This window comes from Pan paniscus, chromosome 2 (genome assembly GCF_029289425.2).
Source record: "Pan paniscus chromosome 2, NHGRI_mPanPan1-v2.0_pri, whole genome shotgun sequence".
NCBI classification, from domain to species: Eukaryota; Metazoa; Chordata; class Mammalia; order Primates; family Hominidae; genus Pan; species Pan paniscus.
In genome coordinates, this window is record NC_085926.1 from 31,853,509 (window position 1) to 31,879,476 (window position 25,968).

The window sequence follows — 25,968 nt, forward strand, 5'->3', positions numbered from 1 at the left end:
CCATATAATTCTACCTATAGAACATTCTAGAAAAAGCAGAACTATAAATAGGAAACCAATCAGCAGTTGCCAGTTGCAGAGGGGTCAGCGAGGAGATTGATCATAAAGGGGGTAATGAGGGAACCTGCTGGCAGGGCGGAATTGTGAGTACAGTGGTGGTTACTAGACTCCATATATTTGTCAAAACTCATTGAACTTTACACTTAAAAGGAGTTAAATTTTATTGTATGCAAATTATACTCCAATAAACCTCAATTTTAAAAAAAATGCAATCAATATTCTACCATATTCTACGATAAAAAGGAAGAATATTTTAACCATCCAAAAGCAAAGCAACATAATTTTTGAAAAGAAGAGTAGTCATTTATTTTAAATAAAGTTGTCTTTGGGAATAATTCCCTCCTTGTTTTTCTCATTTCACTCTGGACTGGGGAAAAACTTCATCAGGTAGTGACTAAGGCAGGTCTGGGTATTGAAACCACTGGCTGGGTCATCCTTAAAGCCTTTTTCAGCTCTACAGTTCTATGCATCTGGCTATCCTGCAGTTCTTACTAAAATGAGTTTGAATTATAGCACCATTTTACCTAATATTTGTTCCAGGGAACACAATTTTATTTTTTTCCCACCTGAACACGATTTTACATAAGAGTTTTTAAAAGGCAAAATTCCAAGCAGCTGTAGGGAAAGTATTCTCTATAGTCTACTATAGAGGGATCTGATCTGCTGAGAATAAAGAAGAAACACGGTGAAGAGGAGGCTTGGCATATATTCCTAATAACCATGATGCAAATTAAGCAGCAATACTATAGTTAACTAGATATCAAGTTTATATTCACTTTGAGCACATCCTTGTTTTCACTATTTAACTTCTGCTTAAGCAGCCTTGAATTTGGTAATGCTGTCACTGAATAATAAGGTCTGTTCACAGTTTTAAAATTATTATTCCCTAGTTGATCATGCTAGCTAGGATATAAATGAGTGGTAATAGCACTTTCATCTCCATTTCTCAAATAAGAAATCCTCCAGGCCTAAACTTCTAAATTATTATTTATTTTGATTCTAATATTAATAGATTAGTCAGTATTCCTGAAGCTAACCAGAGAATACATCAGGAAATCAAACTCTGCTTCCAAGAATCTTCAAATCCTTTTTTTTTTTAACTACCATTAGGAAGCCTTTAATTTTTCTTCTCTACAATGATTCATCAAAATATTAATGTACTTAAAGTTGGTTCCCCTACCTCAATTCCCACTCCCAAAATAAATTCCAGATGAATCAGTGATTTAAATATAATAATTAACCTATAAACTCCTTGAAAACAGTGAAGAATATTTTCATAATTTTGGACCAGAGATGCCCTTTCTAAATATGATACAAAACCAAAAGCCAAAAATAAAAATACTCATAAACTTGACTGCAAAAACTTAAATATTCTACAAAGCAAAAATTTTATTCAAACTCAAAATACAAATTGTCTACTAGGAGAAAATATCAACAGTACAAATGACAGGCCAAAAAAAATCCTTTGTACACAAAGAGCTACTGCAAATCAAGAGGAAAAAATGAGCTTAATAGAAAAACAAGTGAAGGATATAAATTGGCAGAATGGCCAATAAATATTTGAAGACATACTTGGCCCCAGTCACGATTTTAGACATGAAAATAAAAATAATGAGGTATCCAATTTTGATCTGTGAGAATGAAAAAACCTGAATGTTAGTAACACCCGTTAATGAGAGGGGGAAACAAACCCTTACAGAACAGGTGGGAGTACAAATAAGGGCAACTGTTGTAAAAGACAATTTAGCAACATCTATGAAAATTTCAAAGACATATTCTAAGATCTAGCAATTCTACTGATATAAATTCATCCTACAGATAGACACCTAGAGGTATAAGAATATATATGCACAAAGACGTCACACATTACAGCATTATATGTGACAACAACAATAAGGAAACAACTCTAAATTTCCATTAGTAGAAGACTTAAATAAAGCACTGACATCCATTCCCAAAAACACCATCTGGCCAACCAAAAAGGAGTGCAAGTAAATCCATGTGCCTAATACAAAAAGATCTCCAAAATATATTAAGTAAAAAAAAAAAAAAAAAGGAGAAAACAGTATGCATGTGATCCCCATTTGTATAAAAACATGTATTTACGTAGATACAGTTATATACACATACACATACCAAGATATACTAAATTTACTAGAAAGATATTCAAGAACAGTTAAGAACAACTATCTCTAATGAGCACATAGGGCAATAGGTGGGGATAAGTCCTTCTACTCTTATCCTCTTCTGTTCTGGTTTATAAAAAGTAAAGACACATATAAAAAGACAAAAACAAACTGCACTTCCTAGATATATATAAAGTACCAATTAAATGTTGAGAACTCCTACTATAATTCTTGGAAAATAAAGAAGGCCAATTGGGGGAAAATGCTTTAGAATGAGGGCTGTACCTACAGTTCCTGAAGATTCGGCTTAGGGCAAGTTAAGCGAGGCATTACAGGTAAGTGCCACTATCCTAAGCAAGTTAAGGAAAAGGGGATGTCTTTTAAAAAAAAAAAAAAAAAAGCATTATGAAGAAATTATTTTAGTTTGTATTTGGAGGCAGAACAGCCAGGTGTATCTAAGTAAGACATTTCACATGGCCCTGACCCAGAAAGCAGGCAGGTTTTAGCAGATGGAATCATCAGAAGTTTGAAGAATGGATCTTTCTACAGGATGCATGGAATACAGAAAAAGATAGCAGTTGGATACACTAACTATATTTGAACTAATGATAGAAAGGAGTAGCCCTTGGAACATTAATTTAACAAATATTTATTGCCCTAGATAAATGCATTTTGAAATTGTTTCCTGTATTTTAATGAATGTAAATCCTCCACAATAATCCATGAAAATGCCCACCTCCTACCTCCTGCACACCTAACACAAGATCTCACAAGGTCCCCAGGAGAGAATAAATCATACTTGGATGCCAAATTACCTGAGAACATTTTGATACACTAGGAATGCAGAAGCTCCTTGCAAAGCACATAAGCAATTCAGGGCCTAGGTTTTATTTAAGGATCGGTGATGGCTACTAGATTTACGAACTGTAAATCTGACAACTTCATCTCCACAATGAAATCATCCACTAGAACTTCTCAATAGACCAATTAACAGCTGCCTAAATTGACAACAGAATGCAAAAGTGTCTTTCCAGATTCGGTTCCCATAGTGTCTGCGTGCCTGCGTATTCTACCTACAAGAAAATCTGACTACATTTCTCCTGGCTTTAAATTTATGTGCAGCAGGACAAGTAGGAATTCCACTGCAGTGGGCAACTTAAAAAATAACATGAAAAACACCTTCCCCGAAGAAACAAATAATGGGGCTGAAAGCCAGGCTGGTTATTCGAATGCCTCCTTCCTTTCTCACGGTGACTTACCTTAGAATTCATTTCCATGTGGTATTTGGCACAAGCTCGAAGCTGAGTCACCCAGAATTGTTTCTCTTTTGCATCAGCAGCTAAAATAGAGAAAACAGAGAAAGAAATGATTGCAGAGATTGTTCTAAAACACATCCAACTTATTTCTACACCCACCTAAGGGGGTGGGGAGCCTGGGGAGTGAGAGGTAGCAAGAAGGTGGGGAAGCAAGCACAGATCACAACGTTCTCAAGCAGCCTGTACTTACACCAAAACAGAGACTGCACTGAATCCCACGGAAAATCCTCTCTTGAGCCATATGAAAAATGGATTCTGAAATACCCGTTATAAGAATAATTTTGCCATTTTTTAGCCTCCTCTGAAAAAAGTCATTTCTATAATACTTATTTAAGGAACCACATGCTTATTTTCAAATGCCTCTAACCTTGTGTAGCTAATATGAGTATCAAATGGCACTTTTTTTTTTTTTTTTTGAGACGGAGTCTCACTCTGTCGCCCAGGCTGGGGTGCAGTGGCGCCAACTCAGCTCACTGCACACTCTGCCTCCTGGGTTCATACCATTCTTCTGCCTCAGCCTCCTCAGTAGCTGGGACTACAGGCACCCGCCACCATGCCCGGCTATTTTTTTTGTATTTTTTAGTAGAGATGGGGTTTCACTGTGTTAGCCAGGATGGTCTCAATCTCCTGACCTCATGATCCACCCGCCTTGGTCTACCAAAGTGATGGTATTACAGGCTGAGCCACTGCGCCCGGCCTCAAAGGGCAGTTTTTCAGGACCTTTTGCTATCTACCAGGGCTGTATTGTGGTGTTATTAACATTTACAAAATAAGCATTCAGTTGAATTACCATTTTAGTATGCTCTCAAAGATTCATACGATTGCAAAGAGCAAGATACCAAATGCTGCCTTAGAGAGCCTCAAATTTCCCCCAAAGAGATATTAAAGTGCAAGTAGTCATGTTGTATAGTTATGTCCTTCCATCTATAACCTATCTCTCAAATAATATATATAAAGTTATTCTCAAATATCATGGGCACACAACAGGTTCTAATGAAATCTAAATCATCAATTTAATCACATAAATAACTGCATAAATATAATAATACTAGCTGCATAAATGTTGACTATGAAAAAAAAAAAAACAACGATTCCCTGGAAATTATATCTGTTTACAAAACTGGGCCTAAGTGTCATTTGTCCATAAAACCTGACTTCAGCTTGAACTTTCAGGAGAAGAAATCTAGAGTTACCAAATGGGAAATTCTTTGCTTAGTCCTATTTAAGGCATGAAGATGGCCCCTACAAATCCCAAATGATTTGTCTGTCAAAAGGCCTGTTACACAAGTCTGATTTACAGTGTGTACCAGGTGTAATGAACTTCCAAAGACAAAGGACTTTGCAGAAATTAGGGCCTTTTTCCTTAGTAAACTTGAAGAATTGCCAGTTTGTGGCAATACTATCCAAAGGCTTTGCATCAAAAATAGTCCCAAAAGCTGTGCGTCTCATGATACCATGATCCAACTCCTACTATGTGCAGGTAAGATGTGAAATGAGACACCAACAGCCAGTTCCTTGTGGGACGGGCTAAGGACAAGCCATAAACATGCAGAAATTTATCCTGACTTTTTTTTATAGTTAAGCTTTAGCTAAATTTAGCAATTGTGATTATTCCATGCAGATCATAAAACCTCTATATTTGCTATTAAAATTGCCCTCTAAAAAAAACCTAGGGCTTAATAATCCAAAGGATATTAATGATTCAATGGCAAAACAAGATGGCTCAATTGTCAAATTAGTTGGATATTTCTTTTGTATGGGTTTGTATCATTTTATAAACCACAGGCAGGGTGGAAAGTGCCATTACGTTTTTCGTCTGCTATTGTTTCTGCACTGACAATTTATTAAGCAATAAATGGCAAAGCGAAGCCAAGGACCATATAAATCTAGCCAGCTGGAATGCACGCTGCATGAATCTCAAGAGAACATGAATCTTATCACATTCCTGAAAATTTTTTATCAACTATAGACATTTTTACTTCCGAGGTTTTTGGATTGTTTTATAGATTCTGAAATATGACTTGTATATAGATAATAAACATTAGCTTATTCCATCTCTTGGGTAGTGAAGCTTGGCAGAAGAATGGTGAAAATTGGGCTGAGAGGTGAGGAATGTAGTCCCTCAGTCTGACTTTGCAGAGGCAACTGATCATGGTCACGAACAGATAGCAAGCAGCCGTTTCTTCATACTTAGCTCTTAGTCAAAAGAAAATGTTACATTAAAAAAGGCAGAATTTTCAACCACCTCTCAATACTTAATACATACTACTTTTCCTCAGGACTTGATAAATAATATAGACTCTGCGTGTCCGTGTGTGTGTGTGTGTGTGCATGCACTTGTGGGCATTTAGATTTGTTGTTTCGTTTTATTATTTTATTAGAAGAAAAGTGGCAGAAGAACCACAGCAATGCAACCATGACAGATCCTGGTAGAATGATCTAGCAATCAAATTACACTGCAATTTTATTACAAGTCTGACATTTCTGTGTGATGGATGTGTCTTGAGGGTGAATACTGGACTCCCTGGAAAGTCATCCTCATTTCCGGGATGCTGGGCAGGTATCCATTTTCTTTTTTTTCTTTATTAAAGCAAAGATATCCATTTTCAAGAAGCAAAGAGAAGGGAAGAAAGCATACAAAGGGACATTAACTCCATTCCAGTTGGCTTCTCACCAGGCTCTACAACAGTGGATTGAACAAAACTCAAAGGGGCACTTTACTAAGAAATGGTTCTAGAGAAACTTTGGGGGGAAAACACTAGGACCCTTAAAGGTCTTTTTTTGCCCTTATAGCACAGCCCTCACAGGGCACTGTAGTGAAGATTCACACTATTAGGTCAAAGAGAATATACTGAGCTAACACTTAAGATCTTCGAAGTCCTAAGGCGCGCTGCTTTGGGAATCACCCACCTTTCCTTTGTCCTTAATTCCTCAGTTAATTAGGACAAGTAATTCCTAATGTCAGCTCCATCTCCCCACCCCAGGGATAAGAGAGGCAATGTGTGTCACCACAGAGTCCTCCAAACACAGCAAACTGTCAAAGGCAATTTAAAAAAACAAAAAATCAAAAAACAAGAGAGCCATCACCATAGCAACTAGAGGCCTGTCTGAAAAGTTACTGGGAGAAGAACGCACCTCTCAGTTTAAACATCTCTCCATTAGCAGAGTACACCACCAGCATGTGGGGAGCTTCATCGCTCAGGGACACTATGGCTCCAGATAAAGACAGGACTCCTCGAGGCTTCTGGTGTTTGCTTTGCTCATTCACAAAATACTGCAGGATGCCAGCCTCGAAATCCAGTACGAAGTACCTGCACAGAGAAACCACAGTACATCATTTTTCTCTCCTACCCTATTCTGCACAGCAAAGCAGAAAAAAGCAAAGTGATCCAGAAGTCAACATCAAGACTCCACATCCATGAAGCTGGAAACCAAAAGTCCCTCCCAGATGCCCGTAGAAGTTAGCCTGAGTAGGGAGAGAGCACTGGATTCTTAAATCAGAGTGGCGCTCATAATGGGGCACTTGTGGGCAAGGGCCAGGACCACTCAGGATTTGGTGCCATGCCCACACTTCACCCAGTACCCATGGATACCACATTAAACCTCAGAATGGCAGAGACTGGCAGAAGCATTGCAACACAGCCTCTTGCAACATGCTCCATATGAATTCACAGGAACAGTTGAAATTCACAAGGCCTCCAGGAGAGGTAGTTTCACACCCAGACAGCAGCAGCAAGCTTGGTCTCCAACTTCCTGCCAGTGGCATGGGTACCATAAGGAGCCTGAGCACCTGGCAGCATCTGTCAGGGAACTGGAGGTGCTTCTGCAACCATCTGGACACGCTGTAGCAGGCCCATTCACACGAAGGCAAGGATTCCCCCTGCTCTGGGATGCTGAAATGCCACTGAACTCTACATCCATGGTAAAAGAAGAACTGCAATTTGCTTAAATCACACAATGAATATTTGTAGCCAAATATCTGGCCTGTTAATTTTCTCAAGCTATTACCTAGGAAGTAGTCAAGACAATTTCCCCTTCTCCACCAGGATGGAAATGTCTTCACCTGAGCCTCAGATTCTTACTGTGGCCTTGAGGCCCGCCCCTGCTGACTTTTCTACCTTCTCACTTCATCTTCCACTGACACTAGTCTTTTCTCTCTTCCTTCATAGTCACAAAGTTGCCTCCTGCCACAGGACCTTTGCACATGCTGTTCTTGCTGTCTGGAGCAGTTACTCAAAGTGTGGTCTGCAAATTTTGATGGTCTACAAACTGTTACCAGTCCACCACACCCTTTTGAAACATTTCCTGCATTTGGCTTTGTTTCAATATCCAAATGCGTAGATCAGTTGGACAAGTCTCAACAGTTCAGAAGTTGTCAAACACACGTGGTCCACACAAGCTACATACTAGTCATGAACCAATAACAGTGCAATTGGCAGATGGAGTGAAGCAGGTCCTTCACCATAGATAGTTTGAAAAACACTTGCCCAGAATGCTACTCCCCCTGCCTGGAATATGGTTCCTACCCCTTCTTGCCATGTTAAGTTCTCCTGACCGGGTCAAATATTCTTTCTTGCAGCACACTTTGAAATGCTCCCTCATGGTACTGGCCCCATTTGAAGTCTACATTTGTGTGATTATCTGATTCAATGACTGGTTTCCCCACTAGACTACACTCTGCGGAAGTGGAAAGTGTTTTCCTCCCCACAGCGCCCAGCAGTGTGCCTGATAGTTCATTGCTACTCAGTTAGCACTTGTGCAAGGAATGAATAAAGAAAAAAAACCTACTAAATCCCACGTTTCTCCATCCATGCATCAAAGCACCCGGGTCATACAGTGAACTGATAGAGGCAATGCAACATATTTTACATTTTTTGAGGGATACATGGCGAGACTCAACATACCATCTGTACTACCAACTCAGGGACTTTTCACAGTTTTAATATTATATTGCACTACATTCCTTTTGATGCAATCATATTTTTGCAAAGAGTTTCAGCAGGTGCTATGATTTAAAAAAAACATCAACGTAGAACAGGAAAAGAGAACAGCAATGTCCAGTATGATTCCAAGGTTTGAGAAGCTGTGCAGTACCCACAGGTACACACATCCCATTAATAAGTAATTGTGGTTATTTAAGAAACTAAAATATTTTTCTTTCAATTGATATTATTTTTTCAAATAGCTACTGAGTTGTTTAGACATAAATATGTATGAGGTTGTTTGGAACTAACCACTTAAAAAATGAATCTGTTAGATACTTATTTTAACCTAGAAGCACCAAAAACCAGCAAAGTTCACAAACCTCTAAACTATTCTCACAATAACCCAACAGAATAGATGTTATCCCCACGTTATACGTATCCTGAGACTTGAAGGAATTTAAAATCCAAGTTCAACTCTTCTGTGTCCAAAGCTCAGGCTTGGGTCCACTCCAGCAAACTGAAACTCCTTGATTCTCACTCAAGTCCTTCCTTGTAACTTCTCCATATCACTTCTCCAGGACCTATTTACATACTTCATTCTCCAAATCTCCCTGTTCCAACAGAGATAATGAAGCTGAAAGCTCCTTTGCCTGGCAGTAGAGGTCCCTACTTATGGCCCCTGCCAGGGAGCAAGTCGCAGCCATCTCATTAGCACATGACTGCCCGGGTGGCAGTCCTCCAAAGCTCCAATTCCTCTAAGAAATCGTCCACTTCGAATTATTTTTAATATTTCAGATGGTCTGGCCAAGACTACTATCTATTTTACTCTTCTTCCCTCTCATCTCTCAAGTCATTCTAATAAAGGTATTTCTGGTTCTCATGAACAGCGTGGATAAACGAAGACGCAAAAATGTGTCAGAACCAGGGCTATTCAAAGTGTGATCCCCAAGCCGGCAGTAACAACATTGCCTGGGATCTTGTTAGAAATGGAAAATCTGGGGCCCCACCCAAGCCCTGCCGAATCAGAAACTCTGTTTTAAAAAGGTTCCAGGTAATCTGCTGCAGGTGAAGTGTGAAAATCACTGGCGTAAACTACCATCAACAAATCCCTTTCCTCCTCTTCCAGAGACGTCACATCCAGAACATATTTCTCAGCTTTCCCTGCACTTAGGGTGTGGCTTTTTGAGCTTTAGCCAATAGAATGTGAGCAGAAGTGTGCACGCACGCACACACACACACGCACTGGAATGGAGACAACCTACAGCACAACTTGGGAGAGCCTGGGTCCCTGAAACACCACCTGGAAGAGCATCACCTGCTGAGCAACACCCACATCAGACCACTATATTAATAAGAAAGAAACTTTAATTAGGCCACAGGGATCAATATCTGTTATAGCAGCTGCTAGCCTTACATTAACAAAGACATAAAAAACCCTTTTTATTTGTATTTTCAGATCCTTCTACTTGAAATTTGCCCCTATTCTTTAATGTGGGGCAAAAACCAAACTCCCTCAATGAGAGAAGAACCAGGGTAACTTCTGAGCAGCAAATGGTCAAATTATTTAAGTGCTGACTGCCTTGAGGAGTGTCTTCCACTTGACCTATATTTAATGTCATTCTGACTGCGGCTGGGCAGACAATGCTCATGGCAAGTCAGAACATGAACAATCATCCTTTCAAGCTGAGGAAGGAGACTAGGTAGGCTCACACTACAGCACATTGTGCCATGTGTGCCCCCCTACACACACCTGCAGACACAGCACTGCAGCATCCCCTTTGACAAGCATGCCACTTTTTTTTTTTTTGAGATGGAGTCTCGCTTCTTTGCCCAGGCTAGAGTGCAATGGCACGATCTCAGCTCACTGCAACCTCCACCTCCCAGGTTCAAGTGATTTTCCTGCCTCAGCCTCCCCAAGTAGCTGGGATTACAGACACCACCACGCCCAGCTAATTTTTTTTGTATTTTTAGTAGAGATGGGGTTTCCCCATGTTGGCCAGTCTAGTCTCAAACTCCTGACCTCAGGTGATCTGCCCACCTCAGCCTCCCATAGTGCTGGGATTACAGGCATGAGCCTGTTTTTTTGTTGTTGTTTTTTTTTTTTTTTGAGATGAGTCTTGCTCTGTTAGGCAGGACTGCAATGGTGTGATCTTGGCTTACTGCAACCTCCACCTCCCGGGTTCAAGTGATTCTCCTGCCTCAGCCTCCCAAGTAGCTGAGATTACAGGCGCTTGCCACTATGCCCAGCTAATTTTTGCATTTTCAGTAGAGACGGGGTTTCGCCATGTTGGCCAGGCAGGTCCTGACTTCAGGTGATCCACCCGCCTCGGCCTCCCCAAGTGCTGGAATTACAGGCATGAGCCACCGTGCCTGGCCACATGCCACTCTTACACAAAGGTAAGTAGAAAAGGAAGGGGATAAACTTTCAATGAAAAGGCAAAGTAACATGTCCTCAGTTTCCCCATCTACTCTATGCCATTGACTGGAATGAAGCAAAGGCTTAACTTTTCTCTCCTTACCGCTCCTACCAACTTATCCACAGAGAACCTGCCAGCTTGCCAGCTTTTCTCTCTCCTAGAGGCAGCTTCCCAAATGCATCCTGTTCAAACAAATAACTATATAATTGAAGAGGACATTATTTAGGAGCTGGTATAAAGAAATGAATTGAATGCTGTTTTATTTTTTCAGTAAGTATGACAGAATAACCAACTGATGTCACATTATATAGGATATAGGGACACATTAATGATTTTTCACATTAACTATTTCAAACTGACATCTTTAACTTTCTGCCTCAGATGGAAAAAAAGAACATGTTTCCACTGCTTTCTAAAATAGTTTCAATGCAAATGCACAGGTTTGAATCATGTGTACTAAGGAGAGTTATCAATAATTTACTCCTCTTCTAAAGACAGTTAAAATTTTTATATTTGGAAGGGACTGATGGGACACTATCTGATTAAAAATTCCAACAGACTAGAAAAAAATTGCAACAGACTCAACAAGTGTTCTTTCAGCATGGCCTTTAACAGTTAAGTCAGCTTGTGTCATATATGGGTAAGGACTGTCCATATAGCATTAAGAATTCCTGTGGGTCACATTCCCTGGTAGGAAAGAAATTAAATTTGGTTTCTCACAGGTCATGGCTTTGTCAGGTACTGCTGTTAGGAGCACGCAGCTATATCTCAAAGTCCCAGCTTTCATTCTAAATGGAAAAGTAAACCGTATTTCTGGATCGGGTTCATTAAACCAAGTGAAATTGTCAGATAAAATCCTGAAACATTCTTAAAGATCTTCCCTTCTAGAGAACAGAATAAGGCAAATCTAGTTCCTAGGTTCTGGGGTTTATTAATTAACTTCTTGAAGCTACAGTGTGCAACTTGACTGCTGTGTTGGTGAACTTAATTGTACACAGAGAGAACATACTTTCTTTGCTATGTTAAAAATAACATCAATAAAAGAGGGAAAAAATCAAAGCATGTGCTGCAGGGAGAAAGGGAAAATGAGGGAAGAAAGCGAACAAACCCATGAGGAAAGCCATCTTAATTCTCACCAGGCTAGCTTCTCGGTGAAACCCTTGCTCAATCCCAAAGCTGAGAGATAGGGCAAGTGTAGGCCCCTTCCTGGGAAGGGCTGAGGACAAGCCATTGCCTACTAACATCCTTCAGATATATCCATTGTTTCCAAAAGAAGCACAAATGCACACATATATACCCTCATATACACTTATATATGTGACACACTCACACTGATGCCCACAAACATACATGCATCTCACACACACTAGACATATAAACACACTCACACAGGTACTTGCATTCATGCTTACACATGTTCACACTCACATACTCACAAACTAACTCATGCACACTTGCACAATTGGAGGCACCAGGAGTGTGACACACTCACACATTCATAACCACCCATGCACTCACCCTTGAAGGTGCATTTGCATATTCACACTCACCTGCACATGTTCTCACTCATTCACATCCACACACTGCACTGCCCTTACCCACTCACTGTGCCTTGCCAGTCTTGCATCTCTGAGACATCATCTGTCTGCACAGGTACCCATTTCATTGCTGCCTCTACACCCCCATCTACCCGACATAGTTTCATTAAGGTTCAACTTTAGGATCTAAAAGCTGACAAAAGCATACATGTTTCCTTTGTCGGGGAAGGAACTGGGCCTAAGATTTCACCAACAACCCTTAGCCAAACCCCAGGCAAGAAGAGAAATAGAAAGGAGAGGCCGGGTGCAGTGGCTCATGCCTATAATCCCAGCACTTTGGGAGTCTGAGATGGGTGGATCACCTGAGGTCAGGAGTTCAAGATCAGCGTGGCCAACATGGTGAAACCCCGTCTCTACTAAAAATACAAAAAAAAAAAAAAAAAATTAGCCTGGCATGGTGGCAGTTGCCTGTAATCCTAGCTACTTGAGAGGCTGAGGCAGGAGAATCGCTTGAACCCAGGATGCGGAGGTTGCAGTAAGCCAAGATCACACCATTGCACTCCAGCCTGGAAAACAAGAGCGAAACTTCGTCTCAAAAAAAAAAAAAAAGAAACAAACAAACAAAGGAGAAGGAGGTGGGGGGTGGGGGGCTGCAGTGGGAAACAGCTCACTCATGCTGACAGCCAGAAGTTAGAGCCAAACTACAAGAGAATTACAAACATGCAAGAAAAAAATCTTTCTTTGAAGCACTCTGCTAGACAGGCTGGTTCTAACAAAAAGCAAAATCATTTCATCTAAATTTAAAAGTGAAAATTAAAACAACAAGCATAAAGGGCCCAAGAAGGGGAGGTTATGGCCCTCTCTTTAATGACTGAGCAGCACACCTTACATAGCCACATTACTGCTATTACCAAGAGGGGCTCAGACTCCTCTTAGTCCTGGTGAGGATCAGTCCCTCACTGCTACACAAGATGGTCAAGTCCAGGGCCACGAAGGCCCCTTACCTACCCAGGCCCACCTTCTGCCATGTGAAAGAGGAATGAGCACCAAGCTCCTAGCTGACCGCAGCCTCATGGAGAGGGTGGACCTCCCTGCTGAGATCTGCCTCGCCTTCCTCAGGCCTCTATCTTCTGAGACGCATCTGCTCCAAACTGCTGGACTGCATGAACAGGGCCTGTGAACAGACTTCTGCACCCTGTCTTGTCCTGACCAATGGCAACTATGCCATGTTCTTCAGCTTAAGACCCTTCTCCTGGCCAGATGCAGTGGATCATGCCTGTAATCCCAGCACTTTGGGAGGCTGAGGCGGGCGGATCACGAGGTCAGGAGTTCGAGACCAGCCTGGCCAATATAGTGAAACCTTGTCTCTACTAAAAATACAAAAATTAGCTGGGCATGGTGGCATGCACCTGTACTCCCAGCTACTCGGGAGGCTGAGGCAGAAGAATCGCTGGAACCCAGGAGGCAGGGCTGCAGTGAGCCGAGATCATGCCACTGCACTCCAGCCTGGGCGACAGAGTGAGACTCCGTCTCAAAAAAAGAAGAAAACCTTTCTCCACGTGGGATAGTTACTACCTGACTCTTCCAGAGTTGCAGTCAACAGACACCCCCATGAACACACAAATGGCAGAGACTGAGACCCTCCCTACCCTCAGCATCTCCCCCACTCCAAATGGTTCCCACTAAAAGATTTGCCTGGTACAAGGTCCAAGCTGGAAGGAGCAGTTCTTTCCAGCAATGTACACACTGATTCTTGAGGTTTCAGTAGCCTTCCAGGTCCCTCCTGTGCACAAACATCTAAAACTTCACCATCTCTGAGATCAAAAAGTACCTTGTTTATAAAACTTCCAATCTACTACTTACAGAAAAACTCAGGAAAAGTCAGCAAAATAAAGCACACTCAGTATGTGAAGTGGGGGGCCAAACTACGGATGCATTTTCCCAAGTGTCCCATATGTCTTTAAAATTAATATCATCTGGTAATCATTTGTTGAACCCTTCTCATCTCCAGAGATCAACAGACTAAAGTCAGCAAAAAGTTTCCTCCTTGGAGCTACCAGTGTCACATAGGAGGTATCTACACATCTCCAGGTGGGGCTGTAATGCCTTAATCATTGTGGTGAAGGAAAGAAAGCACAATATATAACCCCAAAATATGCTCAACCTAGAGGGTAGAAAGAAAAGAAACTTTCTTCCTTCCCTATAGTAGTCTTGTCATCTTAGAAGAGTTTATACTCAAAAACCTTAAGAGGTTTAGAAGAAAATAATAAGTTTTCTAGAATTTCTCTCATGATAACCAAACTTCCTGGAAGTAAGACACTGGATCCTACAGCCAAAACCTTACAACAGGTTCCAAGGCACAGCACCTGCAGGCAAACTCAATCCCAACCAAATTTTAAAATCTGGAATCTTCTTAACTCTTGGAATTTGTGGCAATGACTAGAGAAATGCAGTGGTCTTCTTACATCTCTCAGCTACTTGTCTGTGACCAGAGTCCCACCACTGCCACCATCACCATCCTCCCAAACCACCAAGATGTAGAGATTCCAACACACCCCAGATGGTACTAAATTGTCAGAGGGTCCTCAGGCTCATCACCAAGCCAGGAACAAATATAGTCTATTACATAAGAATTATATTAGAACACACTACCAGACTTCAAAAGATACTACAAAGCTGTAGTATCCAAAACAGCATGGTACTGGCACAAAAAAGAGACACATAAACCAATGGAACAGAATAGAGAACTCAGAAATTAATTCCTGTATCTACAGCCAACTGATTTTTGACAAAGGCACCAAAAACATACATCGAGGAAAGCTCAGTCTCTTCAATAAATGGTGCGGGGACAACTGGATATCCATATGCAGAAGAAAGAGACATCTCTTATCCTATACAAAAATCAACTCAAAATGAATGAAAGACCTAAATGTAAGACCTGAAACTATAAAACTACTAGAAGAAAACAAAAGGGAAATGCTGCAGGACCTTGGTCTGGGAAAAGATTTTATAAATTAGTGAGACCTCAAAAGCACAGGCAGCCAAAGCAAAAATAAACAAATGTGATCACATCAAGCTATAAAAGCTTCTGTGCAACAAAGGAAACAACAGAGTGAAAAGACAATCTGCAGAATGGGGGAAAATATTTGCAAACTATTCATCTAACAAGAGATTAATATCCAGTATATACAAGAAACTCAAACAACAGCGAAAAAAACCCACAAATAATGGGCTGGGCGCCGTGGCTCATGCCTGTAATCCCAGCACTTTGGGAGGCTGAGGTGGGCAGATCACCTGAGGTCAGGAGTTCAAGACCAGCCTGGCCAACATGGTGAAACCCCATCTCTACTAAAAACATTTTAAAAATTAGCCAGGCCTGGTGGTGCATGCCTATAATCCCAGCTACTCGGGAAGCTGAGGCAGGAGAATCACTTGAACCTGAGAGGTGGAGGTTGCAGTGAGCCGAGATCACGCCACTGCACTCCAGCCTGGGTGACAGAGTGAGACTCCATCTCAGGAAATAATAATAATAATAATAATAATCTGCTTTAAAAATAATCTGATTTTAAATTGATCATTTAAAAATGATCTGAAGATATTTCTCAAAGGATATACAAATGTCCAACAAATAATATGAAAAAATGCTCAACATCACTAATCGTTAGGAAAATGCAAATCAAAATCACAATGAGGAATCATCTAACCCCAGTTAGGATGGCTATTATCAAAAAGACAAAAAATAACAAATGCTGGTGAAGACACGAAGAAAAGGGAACTCTTATACACTATTGGTGGGAATGTGAACCAGTATAGCAATTATGGAAAACAGTATGAATACTCTTCAAAGAACTACAGGTACAGCTACCATATGATCCAGCAATCCACTACTGGGATTTATGCAAAGGAAAGGAAATCAGTATACTGAAGAGACATCTGCACCCCCACATTTAGTGCAGCACTATTCACAATAGCCAAGATGTGGAATCAAGCTGGGTGTCCAACAACAGACGAACGGATAAAGAAAATGTGGTCTATATACACAATGAAACATTATTCAGCCTTAAAAAAGAATGAAACCCTGTCATTCTCAGCAACACAGATGGAACTGAAGGACACTACGTTAAGTGAAATAAGCAAGGAACAGAAATTTAACCACCACATATTCTCTCACTCATGTATGGAAACTTAAAAAAAATTGACCTCCTAGAAATAAAAAGTAGAATAGAGGATACTAGGGGCTGGGAAGGGTTGGGGGAAGGGAGGGACAGAAGGAGATTTGTTAAAGGATACAAACTTATAGCTAGACGGGAGGATTTCTAGCATTCTATAGCACAATACAATGATGCTAATGAATAATATATAGCTTCAAATAGCTCGGAGGAGGATATTGCATGTTCCCAGCACAAATAAATGATAAATGTTTGAGATGATGGATATGCTAATTACCCTGATATGATCATGGTATGTTGTATGTCTCAAAACATCACTATGTAGCCCATAAATATGTACAATTATGTGTCAATTTAAAACAATAAAAATAATGTTTCTTAAAGTTTGGTCCAGTTGCTCTCTGCTTCTCAATCAGTTGAAAAGCTTGTTGAAAATGTGGATTCTGACTCTCAACCTACACCTAGAGGATCTTTGTGAAGGTCAGGAAGTCGGAAATGTGAATTTCAAGAAGTTTCCCAAGTGATTCAGAAGCACCCTCAAGTACAAAAAACAGTGCAAAATCAGAGTCAAAATAAAACCTTCTGTTATTCATCACCCTGTTTTCCATCTGGTATGCCAAGCATTTCTCTCAATCATTCATTCAAACACCTGAGCACCCACACACCCATATAACCAAGATGAATGTTATTTAAGCATTAGCCAACCTCATTTTGTCTTAGTCAAAAACAGCCAAACCCCAGCTTTCCTAAATCACAGCAGCCCAGACAGTGGATTCTTGGTTTTGTCACTCTGGAAGGGTTTTTGAGAAAGATTTAAAGACATTGTTTGAAATCACCTGGCATCGAGTTCCTGCATAATGGGATCATCACCTGGCATTATGAAGGTGCTCACTTGAGCAGAGGGGCTCCAGGGGCCAGGCTGAGTGAAGCACCTCAAGATTAAGAGCCACCAGCCTGAGAGGCTGCTGCTTTGGAGACCTGATAAAGCACCAGAATAAGTCAAAGTGAACTTTTAACTCAAGATTTGATGCACTGAGCTTGGATTTGATCTATGATGAGATTCGATCTGCTTTTAAAGACTAGTTGATTTAAGCTCGAAAGAAATGAGACCTGTCTTATGAGAATTAATATAGGCTTTCATAATATTGCCTCGTTTCCCTCTGAACTATTAACTCTTGAGTTTCTGGTGTCTTTAGGTGAAAATTTCGATACCAACCTGCGTCTTAATGCTCACAAATTATATCTTATTCTTGATACTGATGATGTTGGAACTTACCTGGAAATGAGCTAAGTCCTGATTCAAGTCTCTGCTTTGTACTATAACACACACATCCTGAAAGTCACACTGAAAAAATTCTGATACTAGCTAAAGCCCTGGGGTAAAAGTGGGTGAGCAACCCCAGTTTAGTACCCACCAAGAGCAAGAGAGATGGGAGCTGTCCTGTGGAGGCCAGGAGAAGCAAACCCAATCATCAACAGGCCCCATGGCTCAGCTTTTTCCCCAAACATCAACTAAGTCTCTAAATTCCACTGTCCCTGAATTCAAAGTGTCCTTTACTTTTTCTCTAGGGGCAACAAAGCATAGAGGAAGGTGGTGTGATTCGGCAGTCAGAGACCTAATTATGCCCTAGGCCAGGGGTTTTCAGACTTTGCCCACATCAGAATCACCTGGAAGTTGGTTAAAACACAGCTTCCTGGGCCCCTCCCCCAGAGCTTATGATTCAGGAGGTCTGGGTGGAGCAGGAGAATTTGATTTCTAACAAGTTCCCAGGTGATGCTGATGCTGCTGGTAGGACCACACTTTGGGAACCACTTGTTTTCATTTTTGTGACCTTGAGCAAGTTCTTTATCCACTCTAAGACTTGATTTCCACATTTGCAAAAACAAAAAGCTGGCTAATTCGCTCTTGCAGTCCATTCCACCGTCTCTGTGCCCAAAGGTCTGCCTGCTTATAAAACAAGAATTTCCAAATGTTCATATCACATTCCTAAATGCAGACAGTAAATCAGATCTGATGCTGATGCTCATATTGCATTGTATCAGCAGTTTAATTTACTACAATGCCAACAAGACAGAACTTGAGAGCTTGTGTTTGCCATTTTTGGGGGGTGCCAGTGCCACGGAAATATTATTTGGCAGGGGCTCACACTCAGCTGTCAGTGTGGTCAACTGTACATAGGTTCTGTGATATGAATAAAGCACTCTGGATAAGTTTATTCAGGTTATGGTTAAAGAGAAGAGAATCCATATAAAAGCTCAACAATGTTTTGAAGAGGGTAGCTCCAGTCCCCAAACTAAGTTTTATTTGTAAGAATTCACTCATTTGTTTTCGGAAAAATTTTACTATCTGCTATGAGCTAGGTATTATGCTAAGGATACATGTGGTATGGGTGACAAAGCCCCTATTCTAATGGGGGAGGGAAGCAGAGAATAAAATATTCACTAAAATGAGTGCCAAACTCTGGCTGTGATTGTGTGTTGCAATAGAAGTGAGTCAATTAGTAGAATTTGACTTACTAGGGCCTGTCTGGAGACAGAGGAACTGAGATCTGAGGTGTGAAGAAATGGACTCGGGGAAGGAGAGGAGAGAGTTCCAAGCAGAGGAAGGAGCACGTGTATGGCCCTGAGGACGGAGTGGGTAGAGGGAATGGAGAAAAACCAGTGTGTTTGGAGCAGAGGGAAGGAAAGAATGTGTGTTGTCAGATGGGGCTAAAGACGTAGGCAATGCAAACCATGCTGCGCCTACAAGGCATGGCGGGACTTTCTTTATCCTAACATCAACCAGCGGCAGGGACAGAACCCGAGCTACTTTGTAGAAAGAGAAATCTAGCTCCAAAGTAGGGAAAGGCCAAGAGAGAAGCCAGGTGGGAGCAGAGGGAGCAGAAAGGCTGCTGCAGAGACTCGCTTTCTCTCAACGTGACGACTGGGGAGACTAACACATTCTCTCCCCAAAAAAGCCAACTATAAAACTGGACAAAACCGTCAAAAGCAACCATTTCAGAACAGTAGAAACTGACCAAACTTTGATAAGAACAAGCAGAGCTTGGGGATCATGCCCGGGCTGTCCCCAGCCTCCTCCTAGCAATGCTGACCGGTAGTTCAACTGGGGCAGCAGGGTTCTGCTGCCTGAGGGAGAGGGCGAGGGCAAGGGTGAGGGCAATTGCTCACATGATTCGGATCATCATCAGGTAAAGTGGCAATTGCAGGCAGATGCAGTGGGAAGACCAGGGGCTCCACCGGCCTGAGGTTGCTGCCCAGTTTGGAGCAAGCCACGGACCAGCAGACTAGCCAGGGATTTAATTGGGAATTTCAGGAGGTGAGAAAATCATGGGGCTAAACTTTTCATGTATCTGTTAACCAGTGGTTGAGCACAACTGCAGCAGAGACCAGAGCAGGCCCACAGCACCCATACATCCTTGGTCAACAGAGCCTATGCTCAGGCACAGGGAAGAGCGATAAAAAGTAAGAGCCAGGAAGGACACGGAAACAGCCTGAAATGTTAATGTGCTCCCTCCTAACAAGCAGATAGAGGGGCAGAGTCAAAGCCTTTCTGGCTAAAGCACAATCTCTGGCCAATCTTTGGCTAAATACCAAGTATATACTGCAAAATATACAAAGAACCCTTACACCTCAAAACTAAGAGAAGCAACCCATTCAAGAAATGCAAAATATTTCATTTCACCAAAGAAGACATTTCACCAAAGAAGATACATGAATGGTTAATAAATACATGAAAAGATGCACATGATTAGTCTTTAGAAAAATGCAAATTAAAACCACAATGAGATTCCAGTTCACACCCACTAGAACAGCTATAATTAAAAAGACAATAACAAATGGTAAGGATATGGAGAAACTGGAACCTTTCCACACTGTCGGTAGGAATGTGAAATAGAACATCTGCTTGTGAAAATAAACTTAACCTACAACACATCAGTTTCACTCCTAAGAATCTACTAAACAGAAATTAAAACAAATGTCTACACCAAAGACTTACATGCGAATGTTAAAGCAGTATTATTCATAGTAGCCAGAAACTGGAAATAATTTAAATGTTAACTGGTGAATGGATAAAGAAAATGTGGCATGTCCATCCCATGGCATACTATTCAGCAATAAAAGTACAACACGGATGAACCTCAAAAACATTATGCTAAAGGAGCCAGATGAAAAACACTACAAATTGTATCATTCTATTTATATAAAATGTCCAGCAAAGGGAAACAGAGAGACAAAAAGATAAGTGGTTGTCTGGGGCTAAGGGTGGGAGCAGGATTAGCTGCAAACTGCTTACAGGGACTATTTTATTTAAAAAAAAAAATGTTGGTGTTAGAAATATTCTCAAACTGAATTGTGGTGATAGTTACAAAACTATATAAATTTACTAAAAGTAATTGTATACTTACAATGAGTGAATTTTATAATGTTTAAATTATACCTTAATACAAGTGATATCTACAGTGATCCTGGCAATAGCCCAGACCAAGGTGGTGATGGCAGAGTTTCAGTTGACAAGATTTGATGAGGCAGGAATTCAGTTTTGGGAATGCTGCATTTGAAATACCTTACTCCAAGAAATGTCACTTAGCAGTTGGATGGATGGATCTGGAGCCCCGGAGTGGTCTGAGTTGGAGATGTGAATTTGCAAATCATCTGCAAATAAGTAGAAATTGAGGCCACAGGCATAGATGAGATTGCCCAGAAACAGGAACAAGGAGGACAAGGGGAGGCAGGAAGGAATGGGCCTGGGACCAAGACTTGAGGAATTCTAACATTAAACAGGGAAAAGAACAGAGAAAACAAGGCAGAGAGGAAAACCAGAAGCACAGAAAGGACAGAGTGACCATGTCAAATGCTGACAAAATGTCAGTAAGAACTGAAACATCCTATTTGTGACCATACACTCATCTGTTTATTTCTAGATTCATGGATTCCCATGGCCCTAATTTATTGTCAAGCAAATCCATTTTTGTTTTGTTGTTGTTGATGGAGCAAGCCCAAGAGAAAGGAAAAGAACTTCTCTTCCAAACATGTATTGCCTAAATCCACCAGCTATTTTCCAATATCCTCATTCCATTTTTACTGGGAGGAGTGGAAACATTATTGGGTTGAAGCCAGGATCTGAATTTCAGCTCTGCCACTGATTAACTAGCGGTCTGAAACCAGGTGTGGCAGAGACAGACTACTACCCACTAAATACCTATTTCTCTTCTCTCTCAAGAGAACACTAGTTTTTAGTCGGACACAACATGCTATGCCGGAATCTTTCCCAGCCTTCCTTTCACTTAGATGTGATCAATTGACTAAGTTCTAACTAATGAGGAAAAATGCTGTCGTATTACATTCCCTCCCTCCTCCACTTGCTTTTTAGAAGATGAATGCAATGGCTGAAATTCCATGCCACACTCTAGGGATGGTGAAGCAGAAAGCTGGAAGGAGCATGGGTCTCTGATTTCTGTGGAATCCCCAAACCAACCCGGAAAAGCTACCTCTAAACTGCTTTTATGTGACAGAACATAAATGCTGCATATTAGAATTCTCTGCAGCCTTTTTTTTTTTTTTAGACGGAGTCTCACTCTGTCGCCCAGGCTGGAGTGCAGTGGTGTGATCTCAGTTCACTGCTAGCTGTCTCCCGGGTTGACGCCATTCTCCTACCTCAGCCTCCCGAGTAGCTGGGATTACAGGCACCCGTCACCACGCCCGGCTAATTTTTTTTTTTGTATTTTTAGTAGAGATGGGGGTTTCACCATGTTAGCCAGGATGGTCTTGATCTCCTGACCTCGTGATCTGCCCGCCTCAGCCTCCCAAAGTGCTGGGATTACAGACATGAGCCACCGCGCCCAGCCCAGACTTTTTTAAAACAATCCCAATCCCCGACATACACTTGGACCAATTAACTCAGAATCTCTGGGGATGAAACTCAGGCAGTGGTAGTTTTTTAAAGCTCCTCAGGTGGTTACAATTGCAGTCAACATGGAGAATCTGTGATGGACTCCAACTTTATGTAACTCCATTACTCACAGCTGAACACAATTCCTAACTGATAATCCAAGCTGTTTGACTCTTCCTGTGCCAATGTGAACATCTTTAAAACAGGGGATTATAATGCTTACTGCTCCCACAAATATTTAGTAACTGAGGATACACTGGTAAGTGACTCAGTGTTCCTGCCTTCAAGAAACGTACAGATATGTTGTCTAAAAATTTACATGAATGGGCAAGAGCAACAAACTATATAAATTCTACAGTTATTTGTGGGAAGCATAATCAAAACCCAGGAGAAATAGCAAGGATGAGAAATACATCACCATATTAAAGGAAGGTGAAATCTAATTCCCTGTTTCAGCAATGCACTCAGTAATTGCTGAGAATAGTTCAACACTGCCGCTATATCCTCAATGCACACACCTATACACACACACAGTACTAGAAATTATGCCTAGTATATTCTACATGTCTTAATTTATGATAATTAAAAACAATGCCACATTAATTCCAAGAAACTCAACTCCAAGAATTGTATGACAGTTGTATGAATGAAACATTCACCATTGATAATAAAGCTTTCAAAATACAGAATCCTTCAGAAATTCACGTGTTGCCATCACACTAAAACCATCACACTTTGTAGAGGAAAGAGTTATTGCATCATTTTTCAGACTTCACAGAAAAACAATAATTACTCCTCAAAAGACTGTGTAAGATTATATCCCTTAGGGGATCAAATGTTCCAGGTGCTTAGATCCATATTCCAGAGAATCTAATCAAATAAAAAATGACTTTTATTTTCTGCAAAGGATGGTACAGTTTCTTGACACATCTATGAATTTTGGATCACTGCTTCCAGCTCTGGACAATGTGGAGAACGTGCCCATCTCCAGCTCCCTCCTTGGAATCCAGTCGTGGAGACGCCACACAAGATAAAGGGAGCTGAAGAGCAGAGAGAGCAGTGCAGAGCAGAAGTGGTTCCCAATTGCAGGGACAGTCCAGGACAATCGGACATTAAGGGCCACAGAGCAGAGGCAGATTCAAGGAGGCTCCTCTAGCTGGGCCATCCACATCATTGTCATGGGCAGATAAGCAGAAGCACCAGCTGGAAGGGCTGCTGTGAAATCAGGGCAGTGCCTGCCTTAGAGGGGGTCATCTCTGAGAAGAAGTATGGTGGGCCAGCCAGCTCCTGCCTCTGCCTCTTCCCTACTCAGCACCTTTCCACAGGCCACAGGAGGCAGAGTTAGCAAAGCCTAGGGCCAGTCCTTGGAGGGAGGGGAGGAAAGGCAGGGAGTTAAGGGTCCCTGGTTACACTTCAGTCCAAAGGGCACCTTCTCTCGCCACGTCATCTCATCTAGGGAGGACAGGTAGTGCCTGAGCTACTGTCATTCACCCACTGGTAGAAAACTTAGGCAAGGCAGCTAAGCATCACAAAGCACTAAAAGGTCCATGCCAGAGGCAGAAAGAACCAGAAATCAGAGAAACATCCGCACTATAAAAGGAAGAAAAAAGAACGGAATGACTTAGACAGAAGAAGCAGACCTAATAGAAAACAAAAAACTAAAACTTAAAACAAATACCATAGATAGCCTCAGCAAACCAGCGGAGGCTACTGGAAATGCAAGTAGAAAGGAGCAGTTAGAAACCACTGATTGAAAATATGGGGTTTGAAAAAGAAGAGCTTTGCTAAGGGCACTCACAGGACTGGTAGAAGAGCAGAGTGTGGTGGAAAAACGAACTGGTGAGCTGGAAGATTAATCAAGGCACTCTCTCTGAAGGCATCAGGACTGGATTTTTAAAATGAAAAGAAAATGTGATAAAACAGAAGTGTTAACATCCTTCCACAGCGGTTCCACAGAACGAACAAAGAATGAAAAGAAGCGAAAATGTCTAAAGAAACAAGGACCAAGTATTCACCACAATTAAAGAAAGATACAACATTTCAGATTGAAAGATCTCACTTACTGCCAAACAGGTTAGATGAGAAAAAGCCACATGTAGATTCATTATAGTAAAATTTAAAATCAAAGAAAGAAAAATCTAAAAGCTACCAGAGAAAAAAGGCAGAAAACCTTTAGAGAAACAAACATCAGGTTGACATTAGAGTTTTTAATATCAGCACTGGATGTATAAGAAGAGAAACGAGGCCAGGCACGGTGGCTCACGCCTGTAATCCCAGCACTTTGGGAGGCTGAGGTGGGCAGATCACAAGGTCAGGAGTTTGAGACCAGCCTGGCCAATATGGTGAAACCCCATCTCTACTAAAAATACAAAAATCAGCTGGGCGTGGTGGCAGGCGCCTGTAGTCCCAGCTACTGGGGAGGCTGAGGCAGGAGAATTGCTTGAACCTGGTAGGAGGAGGTTGCAGTGAGCCGAGATCATGCCACTGCACTCCAGCTTAGGTGACACAGCGAGAACTCCGTCAAAAAAAAAAAAAAAAAAAGAAGAAGAAGAAGAAGAGAAACGAATGATATTTTCAAAATGTAAAGGAAAAAATCTTGGAATCTTTAGTCTGGGAAGATCTGTTGACATTTTAAGTGTGTAGGAAATATAGATACATTGGTCAACAGATAGAAAGTTTTAGTTAGACAACAGGAATAAGTTTTTGAGATCTATCGCATAGCAGGGTGACTATAGTTAGTAATAATCCATTATATATTTTTAAATAGCTAGGAGTAAATTTCAAATGCCTCACCACAAAAAAAGATAAGTGAGGTGAGAGATACGTTAATTAGCTTGATTTAACCACTCCACATTGTATACATGTATCAAAACATCACATTACACCCTATAAATGTATACAACTGTGATTTGTCCATTGACAATAATTTTCAAAAACACTCTCAGGATGGGTAAGCATTAGAAACTGCTGGCCACACATGGTGGCTCATGCCTGTAATCCCAGCACTTTGGGAGGCCAAGGCAGGAGGATCATTTGAGCCCAGGAGTTCGAGACCAGCCTGGGCAACATAGCAAGACCCTGTCTCTTAAAAAAAAAAAAATCTAAAAAAAAAGAATAAGAATGAAATAAATATCTTTACAAATACACAAAACAGATATACAGATATACGGAAACATAATTTACCACTAAGGGACCTGCATTTAAGGAGCTTTTAAGGTTCTTTGGGATAATAAAAATAATCCCACAAAGAAGTCTTGTTTGCAAAAAGAAATGATGAATAAAATGGTAAACAAAGGCAAATCTAAACAATATAAGTCTACATAAAATAATAAAGATGTTTAACTTATGGATTCTTTTTAAGGACAACTAAAGTTTGACATAGGAGGGTATCATTAAAATTAAAATATTCAACTGGGTTTGGGAGAAAGCTTAAGACAGTTAACTTTAAACCTGTTTTTTTTTTTTTTTTTTTTGAGACAGAGTCTCGCTCTGTCACCCAGGCTGCAGTGCAGTGGCATGATCTTGGC

General features: G+C 41.0%; 1 protein-coding gene across 4 annotated transcripts in view; it reads right to left on the reverse strand.

Annotated features, from left to right (window-relative positions):
* OSBPL10 (oxysterol binding protein like 10) overlaps window positions 1-25,968 on the reverse strand; it is a 321,010-nt gene that overhangs the window by 213,188 nt on the left and 81,854 nt on the right. For all 4 annotated transcript variants that reach the window (XM_034956018.2, XM_003826138.5, XM_034956017.3 and 1 more), the window contains exons 2-3: window positions 6,638-6,813; window positions 3,446-3,525 (exon numbers count right to left, since the gene is read on the reverse strand). In XM_034956018.2, the coding sequence (XP_034811909.1) occupies window positions 3,446-3,525; window positions 6,638-6,813 (256 nt within the window). The remainder of the gene's footprint in view (window positions 1-3,445; window positions 3,526-6,637; window positions 6,814-25,968) is intronic.